The sequence below is a fragment of the Nerophis ophidion genome, linkage group LG05 (genome assembly GCF_033978795.1).
Source record: "Nerophis ophidion isolate RoL-2023_Sa linkage group LG05, RoL_Noph_v1.0, whole genome shotgun sequence".
NCBI lineage: Eukaryota > Metazoa > Chordata > Actinopteri > Syngnathiformes > Syngnathidae > Nerophis > Nerophis ophidion.
Window position 1 is genome coordinate 25,047,368 of NC_084615.1, and position 17,154 is coordinate 25,064,521.

Consider the following 17,154-nt stretch of genomic DNA (forward strand, 5'->3'; position numbering starts at 1 on the left):
TTCGCACACCTGTGAGGTGAAAACCATTTCAGGTGACTGCCTCTTGAAGCTCATCAAAGGAATACAAAGAGTGTGCAGAGCAGTATTCAAAGCAAAATGTGGCTAATTTGAAGAAACTAGAATATGAAACATTTATTTTTAGTTATTTTGCCTTTTTTACGTACTGTACTTAACTCCACGTGTTCATTCATCGTTTTGATGCCTTTAGTGTAAATAGTCATAAAAATAAAGAAAACCCTTTGAATGAGAAGGTGTGTCCAAATTTTTGTCCTGTACTGTATTTCTAAACAATGTAGTCATCTTTGATGTTAGTTAGCACTAGTAAGGATGTTCTGATTTTACATTTTTGTTCCCAATCTGATACTTTGACAATAAATTAGAGAACTAAAAATGTTTTAAGTTAAGTTAAAGTTAAAGCACCAATTATTGTCACACACACACACCAGGTGTGGTGAAGTGGGTCCTCTGCATTTGACCCATCCCCTTGTTCACTCCCTGGGAGGTGAGGGGAGCAGTGAGCAGCAGCGGAGGCCTCGCCCGGGAATCATTTTGTTGATTTAACCCCCAATTCCAACCCTTGATGCTGAGTGCCAGGCAGGGAGGTAATGGGTCACATTTTTATAGTCTTTTGGTATGACTCGGCCGGGGTGTGAACTCACAACCTACCGATCTCAGGGCGGACACTCCAACCACAAGGCCACTGAGCAGGTGAAAGCAAGAAACAGAAGTAAATACGATAATACTAATGTTCTAGTATTGTTTTATATCAGATCATGTATTTGTGATATTGAATGTTACATACGATTTTTTTAACAAAATAAAGTGGTTAGTCCACAGTAGGGCTGGGCGATATGGCCTTTTATTAGTATCTTGATATTTTGATATATATCTCGCTATTTTGCCTTAGCTTTGAATTACACGTGATGCATATAATCACAGCAGTATGATGATTCTATGTGTCTAAATTAAAACATTCTTGTTCATACTGCATTAATATATGCTCATTTTAAACTTTCATGCAGAGAGGGAAATCAAATTTAAAGTCAATTTATCAATACTTTATTTATTAAACAGTTATTAAGCAGTGGCATAAACATTCATGTCATTTATTTCAAAACAGAAAGTGCAAGATTGTCGGAGACATTTTAAAACATGAAAACACGAAATTTGTGTACAGAACGCCACTACAATAGTTTAAAACAAATTAAGTGCACTTTTGTGCATGATGTCACACAATATATTTCAATAACTGTCAAATAAAAATGAGCTGCATAATATGAAATCAAAAGGTTTATGTCCTTCGCTATGTGTTAGGTTCCTGCGGACGTTATCTCCTTCTGTTGTTGACTATTTTTTCATATGGTGTTGATCTGGAAATGGTTGCTTCGGCATTTTGTTGGTGTGGCACTGAACGGAGATGTTGACATGCGGAGTTTCAAGCACTCTTCATTCTCTAGCGGATGACTTTTCAAATGATGCTACAAATTAGCAGTGGTGCTACTTTTTGTAGCAACGCTTTTGTCGCATACTTGTTCGACATCTTCCCGCTTGAAACCAAACCACCGCCAGACGATGGACCCCCTGCTGTTTTTCTTAGGATTTCATTCTTTCTTCATTAGTTACCAGATTCGCAGCTTCTTTCGCTCGTGTTACCACTCGCACCACTCCGCTAGCTTCACAGCTAATGTTACCCATGCTGCTACCTCTCTGCTCAGCAAGGGCGTATGACGCGACAGTATGTGACATATGTAAGAAGGTGCGCTTGTTTTAAGGCTCTGTGAGAAGGAGAGACAAGAAAGAGTGAAAAAAAACCTGTAGTGTAATGCCCGCAGCTAAAAGCAACTGCATTAGAATGTATACTCGAATATCACGATGTAGTCATTTTCTATATCGCACAGATTTATCAAGTATAACGATTTATTGCCCAGCCCTAGTAGCTAAACAAAAGTAAAATTGAATATTACCTCCCATTTAATCATTTGGGGTTTGCCCTCAAAGCCTTCCTGTATTCAGAGACTTACTTTGAGTTTTTAAACAGTAGGGGTGTAACGGTACGTGTATTTGTATCGAACCGTTTCGGTACGGGGGTTTCGGTTCGGCACGCGGGCGTACCGAACAAGTTCGGAAGAAGAAGTCTTCACAAGCTGCTCTGCTTTCTGCCTCTGTCTCTGCCTCATTGTCCCGCCCACACAACCATCTGATTGGTTACATACAAAGCCAATCAGCAGTGCGTATTCAGAGCGATGTAACAGCCAATCAGCAGTGCGTTTTCAGACTTCAGAACGATGTAGTCAATGCTTTAGCGTCGAGCAGATATTTGTCTAGCAGGGGAGGAGCGGACTCTACCCAAATTATACTAAACACTTCCCAGTCACAACTATTACTAACATTACTATGAGCCCGTTGACCTTCTAGAAACTTAAACTGCAGCTCAGCTCGCTCACAGTATAGGCTTGAGATGAAGGCTAATTAGCTTTTAGCGTAACGTTAGCTCATTTTTCTGTGTGTGTGAGCGTGTGTGAGCGTGTGTGAGCGTGTGTGAGCGTGTGTGAGCGTGTGTGAGCGTGTGTATGTGTGTGCGTGCGTGTGTGTGCGTGTGTGTGTGTGTGTGTGTGTGTGTGTGTGTGTGTGTGTGTGTGTGTGTGTGCGTGCGCGTTTTAGGGGCAGCAAAGCCCTGTCTATCTGTTATTTCATTGAACTCCATTGTGTTTAAGAATGAATAGTCTCTCCTATTGCAATTGTACTATTTTTCAGCTATAGTTACATGAATCATTAGTAATGTAGCAGCCTATTTTTGAATAGCAGGATCCCTGCTATCACATGTTGATTAAAAATACAACATTTAGATAATAAAAGTCAACTACAGGCTTCCCAAATGCTGTAATAAATTAAGCATGATGAGTTGACTTTAAACAGTTATTATGGAAACTGTTTAATGTTAAACTTTTTATAGGTAGAAGAAAGGTTTTTTCATTTAATTTAATCAAAGCAACAACTTGAGGCAGTTTAATGTGGATTAACGTGGGCAGAATTATTATAGTGTTCCCATTGTTAAAACGATAAAGCCATTGTTTACAAATTTGGTAAATAAATAACCAAAAAATTTATATTTTGTTGATTTCTTACTGTACCGAAAATGAACCGAACCGTGACCTTTAAACCGAGGTATGTACCGAACCGAAATTTTTGTGTACCGTTACACCCCTAGTAAACAGTAATAAAAACAACCCCAAAAGGTTTTTGCAATAATATTCATGTATTAATTTCAGTCTAATTACTTTAATATAGTTTATACACTAATACAGTATTGATAGCTTCAACATTTGGATCGATCACACGCTTTCGATTCTTGTGTCGTCCTGCTCGGTTTGTCCGTGCCTGCCTGCGTTGGCATGCTCTTGTCCTCCAGTGATACTTGGAAGAAATTAATTTTCTGCCAAGGAGGTGAGGAATTGTATCTTACAAGCAGCTTCTAGCCGACGGACTTGTTACAGCTTGCTCTCCAATTCTAGCTGGTGTTCTAGCAAGACACGCACCACCCTCTTAAAAATCCCCCACACACCTCCTGCATGAATCTGTACTGAAATGAGATTTTCTTATTTAAACGGGGATAGCAGGTCCATTCTATGTGTCATACTTGATCATTTCGCGATATTGCCATATTTTTGCTGAAAGGATTTAGTAGAGAACATCCACGATAAAGTTTGCAACTTTCGGTGCTAAGAGAAATGCCCTGCCTCTACCGGAAGTCGCAGACGATGACGTCACCTATGTGATGGCTCCTCACATATTCACATTGTTTTTAATGGGAGCCTCCAACAAAAAGTGCTATTCAAACCGAGGAAACGACAATTTCCCCTTTAATTTGAGCAAGGATGAAAGATTCGTGTTTGAGGATATTGATAACGACGGACTAGAAAGAAAATAAAAACAAGTAAAAAAAAAAAAAACTCGATTGCATTGAGATGGATTCCGATGTTTTTAGACACATTTACTAGGTTAATTCTGGGAAATCCCTTATCTTTCTATTGTGTTGCTAGTGCAGTGGTTTCTAACCTTGTTGGAGGTACCGAACCCCACCAGTTTCATATGCGCATTCACCGAACCCTTCTTTAGTGAAAAATAAAATGTTTTTTAAATTCAAGACAAAGTTATATGTTTTTGGGAACACTTTAGTATGGGTAACATATTCTAAGTAACAAAAACTTAATTTAGAGTTATTTGATCAGGGTTAGAGGGTTAGGGTTATAATGAGGCCATGCCAAATAAGGCATTAATAAGTACTTAATAATGCCTAGTTAAGAGTCAATATGTTACTAATTTGCATGTTAATAAGCAACTAATTAATGGTGAATAGGTTCCCCATACTAAAGTGTTACCATGTTTTTTTTTACTGGTGCACAAAATGAACCGTGCATGAACATCACCTTGTTCAAACAACAAAACCAACACAGTGCATAAACTCACAACAAATTACACACTTGCAAATCAGTCAGCTGTTGTCGTATCCGTAATAGGCCGATAGGGACAAGTTTGTATTTACAAGATGAGTCGAGTGTGTTTTGACCTGCGCCAAACCCTTGAGGCCGACTCACCGAACCCCTAGGGTTCGATCGAACCCAGGTTAAGAACCAATGTGCTAGTGTTTTAGTGAGTTAAATAGTACCTGATAGTCGGAAGGGTGTCTCCACGGGTGTCCTGACGCGCAGTGTCGACGGCAAGGGAGTCGACGGCAGCTATGGACAGCACAAGCTCAGCTTTTCTCCGGTAAGAACTGATTTTTTAACCACAATTTTCTCACCGAAACCTGCTGGTTGACATTTGGTCGGGATCCATGTTGGCTTGACCGCGCTCTGATCCATAGGAAAGTTTCACCTCCAGGAAATTTAAACAAAGAATCACCGTGTGTTTGTGTGGCTAAAAGCTAAAGCTTCCCAACTCCATCTTTCTACTGTGACTTCTCCAATATTAATTGAACAAATTGCAAAAGATTCAGCAACACAGATGTCCAAAAAGCTGTATAAGTATGCCGTTAAAGCAGACAACAATTAGCTGTGTGTGCGCGCAGCGCTCATACTTCCTAAAAAACCTGTGACGTCTTGCGGACACGTCATCATTACACGACGTTTCGAAGACGAAACTCCCGGGAAATTGAAAATTGTAATTTAGTAAACTAAAAAGGCCGTATTGGCATGTGTTGCAATGTTAATATTTCATCATTGATATATCAGACTGTGTGGTGGGTAGTAGTAGGTTTCAGTAGGCCTTTAAGGAATCTTGCACGTGAGTACAATCATTATGAAAAACATGACGGCGGATGGATAAAAAGAAATGCATTGTAAATATTAAGTAAGTCTAAATAAAAGTCAAAGCCAATTGGAGGTTTTCTATTCTGCCAATAAAATCCGATAAATAACCATTTAAAAAGTGCCAACAATACTCCATTTACACTTTGTGATTTGAATATTAACCAAGTATTATTGATATTTTTATTATAGGTGCTAATGCAGACAAATTATTTATAGAAGTGATGTGATCTCTACTGTGTGTGTGCCTATGTTTACATCCTCGATTGGTCTGCTGTTTCCTCGCTTCCCTGCTCCATGGAAGTTTATCGGAGATCATAAATCATGCCTCTCACCTTAATAGTTGATGGCTGAGGATATAATTCGACAAGTTGGAGCACTTTCATGGGTATTTAGGAACTGGAACTGGCGAGAAAGACACAATAAGAGCTTGGTCCCCCACCCCTCTACACTGCAAAAACTGAAATCTAAGTAAGATTAAATATCTCAAATAAGGGTGATATTTGCTTATTTTCTGTCCGATAATATAATTCTTCTAACTAAGCAGATTTTATGTTTGTGTTTTGCTTGTTTTAAGGGTTTTGGTCTTAAATTATCTCAGTAAGATATTACAGCTTGTAGCTGAGATTTTATGACCGATATTGAGTAAAACATGCTTGAAACTAGAATATCAACTGATGCAAAGCTGTGTCATTAACAAAAGTATAAAAGTACTTTTTTAAAGGGGCAATTTCTTACTTCAAGCATGAACAAAAAAATCATGATGCCGAGTGCATATCATTATGCCAAGATAATGGCACTAGCATTTACATAACTTAAGAATATTTTTCAACATATTGAAGAAAAAGGTCTCATTTTTTTCCACCAAGAAAACTGCACTTAATATTAGTGAGAATATACTTATTTTAAGGTATTTTGGGGTTCATTGAGGTTAGCTAATTTTACTTGATTTGGAAAGTCTTGACAAGCCAAATTTTCTCGTTTTATTGGCAGATAATTTTGCTTAGTTCAGATAAAATACCCCTAATTTTTATATAAGTTTTTCTTGTTTTTGATCACTGACTTTTTGCAGTGTAACCCGTTTCTTTGCCAGGATTATGAAACATTTTTCACCTCAATGGGAATATATGAACATCTAAGCAGTCTGCATCCTAATGACAGCAGACCTTATACAGTAAAGGATTTTTTATTATGTTTGTTGGCGCTCATAAAGTCTGCAGTGAGCAGAAATCTGTGAAGAAGAAAACAAAAAAAGCAAACGTCATGATGCGGTTTTTTTTATTAATGTGCCGCGTATGCTTAAAATTATCAAAATAATAAATGTTAAATTAAATGTATCCGTTACAACATTACAAATATATCTACATAATGTTCAGTATATAAAACCTTAATGTAGGTGTTTTTATGTTTTTAGGGGTTCTATAGGCAGAATTGAACGGCTCCCATAGGCTCCATTGTAAGCAGACTTCCATCCATCCATCCATTTTCTACCGCTTATTCCCTTTCGGGGTCGCGGGGGGCGCTGGCGCCTATCTCAGCTACAATCGGGCGGAAGGCGGGGTACACCCTGGACAAGTCGCCACCTCATCGCAGGGCCAACGCAGATAGACAGACAACATTCACACTCACATTCACACACTAGGGCCAATTTTAGTGTTGCCAATCAACCTATCCCCAGGTGCATGTCTTTGGAAGTGGGAGGAAGCCGGAGTACCCGGAGGGAACCCACGCATTCACGGGGAGAACATGCAAACTCCACACAGAATGACCCCGAGCCTGGATTCGAACCCAGGACTGCAGGACCTTCGTATTGTGAGGCAGACGCACTAACCCCTCTGCCACCGTGAAGCCCTAAGCAGACTTTTGATGGCATTTATTTAATATTTAGAATGCATTAAAAAAAAAAAAGGAACATTCATTGCCATGTTTCTTATAATTATTGTGAAAACAATAGGCGACATTTAAAAAAAAGTGCAGTTCCCCTTTAAGTACAATCCCGTTTCACGTTTAGTGTACAAGGTGAGTGCAAACAAGACACAAAATGTGTTGTTAAATACATCGCCAAAGACATGCTGCCATTGAATACTCCTAAAAACTCGTATTTTTAATAGTGCTGCAAATGTTTGACAGATATTTGTCATAGTTACATGTCAGTGTTCCTCACTCGGAATCTGCCAGGCTTAAGGTTTTTTTTTTTAATATATATATATATCCTATTTATAACATCTGCTTATATCGTTGTGTTTATATTGTTACTCCACTATTGTTCAAAAAGGTTCTAACTAGATATGTCTGATAATATCGGACTGCCGATATTCTCAGCTAATAAATGCTTTAAAATGTAATATCAGAAATTATTGGTATCTGTTTCAAAATTATCGGTATCTGTTTCAAAAAGTACAATTCATGACTTTTTAAAACGTCGCTGTGTAAACAGACGTAGGGAGAATAACAGAGCGCCAATAAACCTTAAAGTTTAACTGGACATCTTTATGTGCTCAAGGCCTCAATCGTTGCTATGTTTTCATCTACAAAACCATTCTTTGTATCACTCCATCTTATCTATCTTGTCTTTTAACAAAAAAACAAAGAAGTCACGCTCTCCGTTCAATGAATGTTCTTCAATTTGTCATCCCCAAAGTAAGAACTGAATAGGGCAAGAAAGCATTTAGGTTTTCAGCACCGAAGGCTTGGAATAACCTACAATCGAATATTCAACTTCAATCCCTTGTTACATTAAATTAGTTTAAAGCTTCTGTGAAATGATTGCAGTCTACAGTATGCACGTGTCATATGAGCAATTTTTAATGTTGTAAATGTGATGTTTTATGTGTTGTTTACTGTTTTCAATGTAACCTTGCTGCTGCCCTCTTGCCCAGGTCTCCCTCGGAAAAGAGGTCTTTGATCTCAATGGGATTTTTACCTGGTTAAATAAAGGCTAAATAAATAAAAAGGCACTGCCTTTGCGTGCCGGCCCAGTCACATAATATCTACAGCTTTTCACACACACAAGTGAATGCAATACATACATGGTTAACAGCCATACAGGTCACACTGAGGGTGGCCGTTTCAACAACTTTAACACTGTTACAAATATGCGCCACACTGTGAACCCACACCAAACAAGAATGACAAACACATTTCGGGAGAACATCTGCACCGTAAAACACAACATAAACACAACAGAACAAAAACCCAGAACCCCTTGCAGCACTAACTCTTCCAGGACGCTAAAATATACACTCAACCACTGCCCAAATCCCACCCCACCCCAACCTCGCCCACCTCAACCTCCTCATGCTCTCTCAGGGAGAGCATGTCCCAAATTCCAAGCTGCTGTTTTGAGGCCTGTTAAAAAAAATAATGCACTTTGTGACTTCAATAATAAAGTTGGCATTTTTTTTTTTCCATAACTTGAGTTGATTTATTTTGGAAAACTTTGTTACATTGTTTAATGCATCCAGCGGGGCATCACAACAAAATTAGGCATAATAATGTGTTAATTCCACGACTGTATATATCGGTATCGGTAATTAAGAGTTGGACAATATCGGACATCGGCAAAAAAGACATTATCAGACATCTCTAGTTCTTACTTGATTGTTTGTTAAGTAATGTACAACTCTTCGTCTGTCTACATGTTCAATATTGATGTGCAACTTTGTCATTACTTTATTTGGTCATTTTATTTATTTATTTTTTAGTTGTGAATATTTGAGGGCTCCCAACACACTCCTAATGTATTGTATTGATTTTTATTATTTTTATTCAGCAATAAAATTTACTTTGTTATGGTAACAGAGAAAGTATATTTTATTGTTATAATTTGCTTGTTTTATTTAACTTGAAGATTTAAAAGTCTACATTCCAGGTACAATGAAATACAAGTTTATTGTATTTGAAAGGATACACGTACAGTACAGGCCAAAGGTTTTGACACACCTTCTCACTCAATGCGTTTTCTTTATTTTCATGACTGTTTACATCAGACCTGGGCAAATTAAGCCTTGGGGGCCACATGCGGCCCGATAAGCTTTTCAATCTGGCCCGCCGGACATTCCCAAATATTTTTTTTTAGATCTTTGAGATGTGAAGTGTAGCTGCCATCCATGACCGGAAGTCTTCAACTATACTAAGTCTTTCAATGCTTGGAATATGCGCTTTTAGATGATATACCAGTTACTATGGTCATCTAATGAGTTACTATGGTCATGTAATTAGTGGTAATCTACTTCAAAGTAGCTCAGACAAGCCACCAAGCAGTGTGGGTGGGAAGCGTTTTCATAGGCGCTGAAGGAGATTTTCACAACTAAGTTCTAACGCTTAGTGATATATCAAATATATTATATTGTAGGTGGGTTTATTTTGTACCCTTCACATTCATATTTCATTGTTTTTTGCATTTTTGTTGCGTTCCACTTGATTGTAAAATATGTCGATCGAAAGAAAAAAAAATTTCGATTTTGTCAATATTCAGTGTTTTATCGTTCATAGAAAAATGTAAAATTCCATTGTTTTTTATGGTGGTCTGTCATAACGTTTTTAGCATTCAATCAGACATTATTGTGAGGTTTTGTATTAGTCTTCCTAAAAATAGATATAACAGCCCCCAGACACATTTTGCGGTGTAGCTCGGTTGGTAGAGTGGCCGTGCCAGCAACTTGAGGGTTCCAGGTTCGATCCCCGCTTCCGCCATCTTAGTCACTGCCGTTTTGTCCTTGGGCAAAGCACTTTACCCACCTGCTCCCAGTGCCACCCACACTGGTTTAAATGGAACTTAGATATTGGGTTTCACTATGAAAATTGCATTGAGTCACTAGAGAAAAAGCGCTATATAAATATAATTCACTTCACTTCAAATGTGGCCCTCGAGTGAACATAATTGCCCAGGCCTGATTTACATTTTAGATTGTCAGTGAAAAAATCAAAACTAAGGATGAACACATGTGGAGTTATGTACTTAACAAAAAAGGTGAAAAAACTGAAAACATGTTTTATAGTCAGGTTTCTTCAAAGTAGCCACCCTTTGCTCTGATTACTGCTTAGCACACCTTTGGCATTCTATCGATGCGCTTCAAGCACACCACAAGAAAGCAATTTCTGGGAATCTATATTTGGCAGGTAAAACTACTGTTAAAATGTCGGTTGCTGTAGTTTTATTGAAAATTGCTTTAATGCTGAAAATGTTTCTTCTTGTTAATTCAAGCTAAAATGTCGATTGCACTTTATTCAAATAAGTTGGGAATGTATTGGCTTTTAATTGTTGTTTACTTGTTTGTATTCATATACACTTACTATACTATACTATACCTTACAAGAAATAATAGTTGTCCCTCCACATAATTGCATAACAATGTCATATACAGTATGTTGCTAAATGGTCGAGTATAATTAGGCGTTGTAGGTGCATTCCAACTCATTTACAGTAGTTTGCTCTCAATGTATAATTTCTTATTGATTTGCTTTCGTTATTTATTTTGCCTCTCACAGTGAATAATGTGGAAGAGCCCGACGATCTGCCATCTTTGGAAAAACCTGGTTGGTACTCGCAAGGCAACTGGATCCACCTTCATGAACTGCTTAAGACCATGACAGGAAAAATGGAACCCAAGGTATTCACACCACCTTGCATACCGATGAGCATTGATGTGCAGAAAACCTGACTCTCACTTAGAGGTTTACCTCAAGATTTTTTTTGGGGCAAAAGGTGAAATGATGGATCTTTGTTTGATTTTTCACTACTGTGATAAATAGCAAGGATGTGTCACTTAGCCTGGTTGCCAAGTTTGCTCGGAACCTGGATGGAAAGTAAAACTAATTATTTTCTTTTTGTCCTCTGCACATCCTTTTTAATGTACCGTATTTTTTGGATTGTAAGTCGCTCCGCAGTATACGTCGCACCGGCCAAAAATGCATAACAAAGAAGGAAAAAAACATATTTATCGCATTTTTGGGGGAAATTTATTTAACAAAATCCAACACCAAGAATAGACATTTGAAAGGCATTTTAAAATAAAAAAAGAATAGTGAACAACAGGCTGAATAAGTGTATGTTATATGACGCATAAATAACCAACTGAGAACGTGCCTGGTATGTTAACGTAACATATTATGGTAAGAGTCATTCAAATAACTATAACATATACATTTACCAAACAATCTGTCACTCCTAATCGATAAATCCGATGAAATCCTCTTTCCCGGTGTCGCTTCTAAACAACTCTGCCAACTCCAAAGGTATGCGCCACTTCCAATGTTCCCTCTAATTTTCCATATGTGTGAGCAAACGCAAAAACTCCTTGAGCATTCAGGGGAGCACATGTGAGCGACGTTAGACGTGCGCATGTACTGTGGCCACACCAGCAGAACACTGGTCCCAAACCTGACTAAATAACAAGTTAAATGTTTTGTTATCATAATGCTGTCATTTGTTATCAAATGACAGCAGTGATTTCCATGACATTATTTTCTAATATAAGTATTTTGGCCCATTTACAATAACAATAACAAAAAAAAATTGTTTTTCATGAGCTGTGTACTAGTACTGTATGTCTGGGTGGGGTTCCTGCTTTGGAAATCATTTGTACCCCTTTCAGATATCGCATTTAATTCCAACTAAAACATTCACATGTTACACAATAAGATGCAAACCTGGGATCATGTGTACATTCTTGTAACTTTGTTTGTAAAGTATATCTGTATTAGTATTTATTTAATATAATAACATTGTAGCTGAGATAGGCGCCAGCGCCCCCCGCGACCCCGAACGGGAATAAGCGGCAGAAAATGGATGGATGGATAATAACATGGTTAATATTTATAAATTAAGATAAAATTAAGAAAAATACTTTTTTATTGTTCACTAAAGAAGGGTTCGGTGAATGAAACTGGTGGGGTTCGGTAACTCCAACAAGGTTTAGAACCACTGCTTTAGTGTGATGCAGTGTTACACAACTGTAATAACAAGAATAAACATACTGTTAAATGTATTCTCTCTGGCAATGTTATCATTTCAAATGTTAAATGCCTTATTACTGTTGAAAGGGCTCATTAACCCTTTTTAGATCATGTGGCCTGGCATATTGGACCACAGAGGTTCATGTTAACTTTTTGTTTACCCTGCAGTTGGAAAGTCTTCTATGGCAGCTGATACTTTAAGATGATTAAAAGTGGAATACGTTATTAAAGAAAAAGAAGGATGAGTTACAGTGGAAAGACAGTTGGAAATTCCAACTGTATGCCAGGGTGCATTTTTAACACTGCACATAGTCTAATTCTGCGCTGTGTCTATGTTTACATCCTCGATTGGTCTGCTGTTTCCTCGCTTTCCTGCTCCCTGGAAGTTTATTGGAGTTCATAAATCATGCCTCTCACCTGAATAGTTGATGGCTGAGGATATAATCAGAAAAGTTGGGACACTTTGATGGGTATTTAGGAACTGGAACTGGCAAGAAAGACACAATAAGAGCTTAGTCCCCACCCCTCTACACTGCAAAAACTGAAATCTAAGTAAGAGTAAATATCTCAAATAAGGGTGATTTTTACTTATTTTCTGTCTGATAAGTTAATTTTTCTCACAAGGCAGATTTTATGTTTGAGTTTTTTTACGTTTGTGTTTATGTTTGTGTTTTACTTGTTTTAAGGGTTTTGGTCCTAAATTATCTCAGTAAGATATTACAGCTTGTATCTGAGATTTTATGACCTATATTGAGTAAAACATGCTTGAAACTAGAATATCAACTGATGCAAAGCTGTGTCATTAACACAAGTATAAAACTACTTTTTTAAAGTAGCAATTTCTTACTTCAAGCATGAACAAAAAAATCATGATGCCGAGCGCATATCATTATGTCAAGATAATGGCACCAGCATATACTTAATTTAAGAATATTTTTCAACATATTGAGCAAAAAGGTCTCTTTTTTTTTTTTTTCCCCTACCAAGAAAAGTGCACTTGTGAACTCATTGATTGAGTTCACAAATTCAAAGGTATAGTTTTTGCTTCGCCAGCTTTCTGGTATACTCACGTACTTTGCCATGTGATCGTGGATTTGTTGAACTGACAGCATTGATGCATTCATTTTGATCGCAAGTAAAATGTTGTCAATGACAACTTTAACTTGCTTGGGGTCAGATTTTGTTTTGTGTGACAGCTCGTTCCTTTTCTCTCTGTCTTTTGCGTTTTCTCGCAATAATGTACCAATCCCCGGTCCCATCTTGAGTCTTCATACAATTCCAACAGCTTTCAAATGACTTTTCTGCTGAATGTGACGCTTGAGGTAGTCCAACTTCCATTCACTCCACATTTTTCCCTCGGAAAACTCATTTGCTACTTTAGCTTCGCGGCGTGTTTTGCAGAGTAGACCCTTCTCACTCGAAAAAAAAAAATCTCACCCAGTTTCACCGCTTGTTCTTCTATTTGAACATACTCCGACAGCCATTCCATCTTAAAAGAACCGCATTTCTTTTTTACAACGGCTTGGTGAGTGGATGTGTCTCTGCCTGTTCGTTTCACCATGATAAGGGGTTATTATCAACATCAATAGTGTCAATGCTATGATTGGCTGCGTAGCGTAAGTGAACCGAATCGTTTCATTAGATTAGATTAGATAGTACTTTATTTATTCCTTCAGGAGAGTTCCTTCAGGAAAATTAAAATTTTCAGCATAATCCCATTCAAGATCAGACAAACATTACAGGGAGACAGAACAGGATCGCTGACGGGTCTGCCGGCTTCGAGCGCCTTACAAATAAGGTGAGATACAGGCAAACAAGTGGGGGGGATTGGGAGGAAAAAATAGAAGATTAAAATAAAATAAAATACAATTGTCCGGACACCTGTCACTCACTGAGTTACGTTCCAAAATGGTACAGAAAACAAAATTATTCTTATTATTATTGATTTAATTGATTAGATAATATTAGGACTAATATTAGATATTAATTTATACGTTTATGGTGAATTTTATTTCATGCGCTGCATAGATTTTTTGTGCGCTAAGAATGTGCGAGCAGTGCTAGATTGCTCAAGCGCACAGCTTAGAGGGAACATTGGCCGCTTTCTCTTGTCGTTTTCTGCTGCATATTTCACTACGTCCAGCTTGTAATCTGCAGTACATGATGTCCTTTTCAGTGCCATTTTTGTTCAGCCCTTCTCAGTTTTTATAAGTTACAGCCAACGATGAAATGATCCATTTCAATAGCTACGGCAGTCGCATATAGCAGTTAGCATTCCATGACCCACGATGCACTTCTGCCATGACCCTCCCCCGCCGAATTCTTATTGGTTGACGTGTGTGTGACGATTGTTTACATTTTCTTCGTCTCTTCCGTGAATGAGATAAATAATATTATTTGATATTTTACGGCAATGTGTTAATATTTTCACACATAAGTCGCTCCGGAGTTTATGTCGCACCCCGGGCCAAAATATAAAAAAAACTGCGACTTATAGTCCGAAAAATACGGTATAGAACCAGTCATGTGAAAGCATATCCTCGTTTTATTTTCAACATACTAAAATAGGGTATGTAGAAATTGTTGTTGTAATCATTTACCCATGATAAACCATTAAAGCAGAGGTGTCAAACTCGTTTTCATTGAGGGCCACATCACAGTTATGGTTGCCCTTTAACAATGAGTAATGTATGATTATACTGTACTTGTGTGTATATATATATATATATATATATATATATATATATATATATATATATATATAATACATGAACAATATATTTTTTTTACAAAAGCTGCTAACAAAATATTTACTTTTTTTTCAAAAACTGGCAGCTCAGTCACCAGAATTTTACATTAAAAGCAGTGGGGGGTTTTTTACAGCATATACAAATGTTTTATAAATGGAATGGAGTGGAAAAACAATATCACTGTTTTTAGCGGTAAAATTCAAACAGAGCTGCCAGTTTGTTTGTTTTTTTACCGTAAAATCTCGTTGTTTTAATGTTTTTTTTGTTTGATTTTTAATGTTTTAGTGTCTTATTGTATATTAAAGAAAACAGTACCAAAGTTGATTTTACAGTCAAAAACTCAGTCGGCGGAATTTAACCATAAATTCTATTGCCAATTTTACAGTCTACAATTTGATTGATAGTTTGTTTTGAAACCATAAGTCAAGCAGATATTTAAGTACAGTATTTATCTTTATTTTAACAAAAATATACATGGAATACATGATAATATAATATTTTGATTTTGATTATATTGAATTTTAAAAGATATGCAATTGAATGCAGTACATGATTTCCAATGTCAAAAGGGAAAGAACAAATATATTTAGTAAGAAAAGATTAAGCATTTTATTAACGCATTATTTCCCGGCTTTCGCGGGACACACAATGTAATGTGGCGGGCCAGATTTGATCCCAGGGCCTTGAGTTTGACACATGTGCATTACAGTGACTGTTTTCAACTTGCTTTAAGTTTCATGTTAGGAACTGGTCTAGGTGGGACACCGGGAGGCAAATTTGAATAACAAAAGGGAATACATTTAATCAGTCCAAAAAGTGCAACAAAAGGTGACGGGGCAGAAAATGCACACCATGAAAACTAAATGAAGCCCGTTCCTCAGAGGTTGGCAGTGGAAAAACTGGGACGCATTAGTGCGCAGGGTAAAAGTCTCTACTGCCTCAGGGAGGCTAGAAAACAAAATACAACAAGGTTAGGAAATACCAGAATAAGGAAAGTCAACATACCGGTCTGACGGGGCGAAGCGGGCACATGCACGTAGGAGGTGCAGGATCGAAAATTAACCGACAAGGAGCAGTTGTGGATGACGAGATTATATACTCCTTGGTCGAAAATGGTTGCAGGTGTGTCTAGTGTCCGCCCCTCGCTGGAGGCTAACGAGCTGAGGAAACAAATCACAACAAAAAAGAAGGCAGGGAAATAAAAACATCACATTTCATTTGTTAAACCAAGAAATATAACGAGAACACCACAGGCTAGCTTATACTACATTTAGTGGTTTCAATAAACATATTTTGGTTTTTAAATGTCTATAATTTTTACATTTACTAATTATATTGATTATTAATTGTAAGTTGGTCTGAGTGAAAAGGCTGCCTTTAGGCTCTCAGAGTGACAGCGTGACTTGAGGGTTCCAGGTTCGATCCCAGCTTCCGCCATCCGAGTCACGTCTGTTGGGTCCTTGGGCAAGACACTAAATCCTTGCTCTTGTTGGGTCGTGGTTTGGGCCTTGCATGGCAGCTCCCACCATCAGTGTGTGAATGAATGGGTGAATGTGAAAATACTGTCAAAGTACCTTTTTTTTTTACCATGAAGGTAAAAAAAATCGCTACATAAATATAATCCATTTACCATTACTTACATGTATGTACACAAAAGTGGGTTCTCACTGTGAAGCACTTTGAGTACATAAATGCAATCCATTTTTATTATTATTATCAAAGCAGTCCCAGAAAGAAACTAACAGGATGCATGTCTGCTGTTACGACTAGAGATGTCCGATAATGTTTTTTTTTCCGATATCCGATATTCCGATATTGTCCAACTCTTAATTACCAATTCCGATATCAACCGATACCGATATATACAGTCGTGGAATTAGCACATTATTATCCCTAATTTTGTTGTGATTCCCCACTGGATACATTAAACAATGTAACAAGGTTTTCCAAAATAAATCAATTCAAGTTATGGAAAAAAATGCCAACATGGCACTGCCATATTTATTATTGAAGTCACAAAGTGCATTTTATTTTTTTAACATGCCTCAAAACAGCAGCTTGTAATTTGGGTCATGCTCTCTCAGGGAGAGCATGAGGAGGTTGAGGTGGGCGGGGTTGGGGGCGGGGGGGTTGAGGTGTGC

The 17,154-nt window shown here is 37.6% G+C and overlaps 1 protein-coding gene across 2 annotated transcripts in view; it reads left to right on the top strand.

Annotated features, from left to right (window-relative positions):
* The window catches only part of nt5dc1 (5'-nucleotidase domain containing 1), a 99,935-nt gene that overhangs the window by 55,093 nt on the left and 27,688 nt on the right, over nt 1–17,154 (top strand). For both annotated transcript variants that reach the window (XM_061900369.1, XM_061900370.1), the window contains one exon: nt 10,797–10,918. In XM_061900369.1, the coding sequence (XP_061756353.1) occupies nt 10,797–10,918 (122 nt within the window). The remainder of the gene's footprint in view (nt 1–10,796; nt 10,919–17,154) is intronic.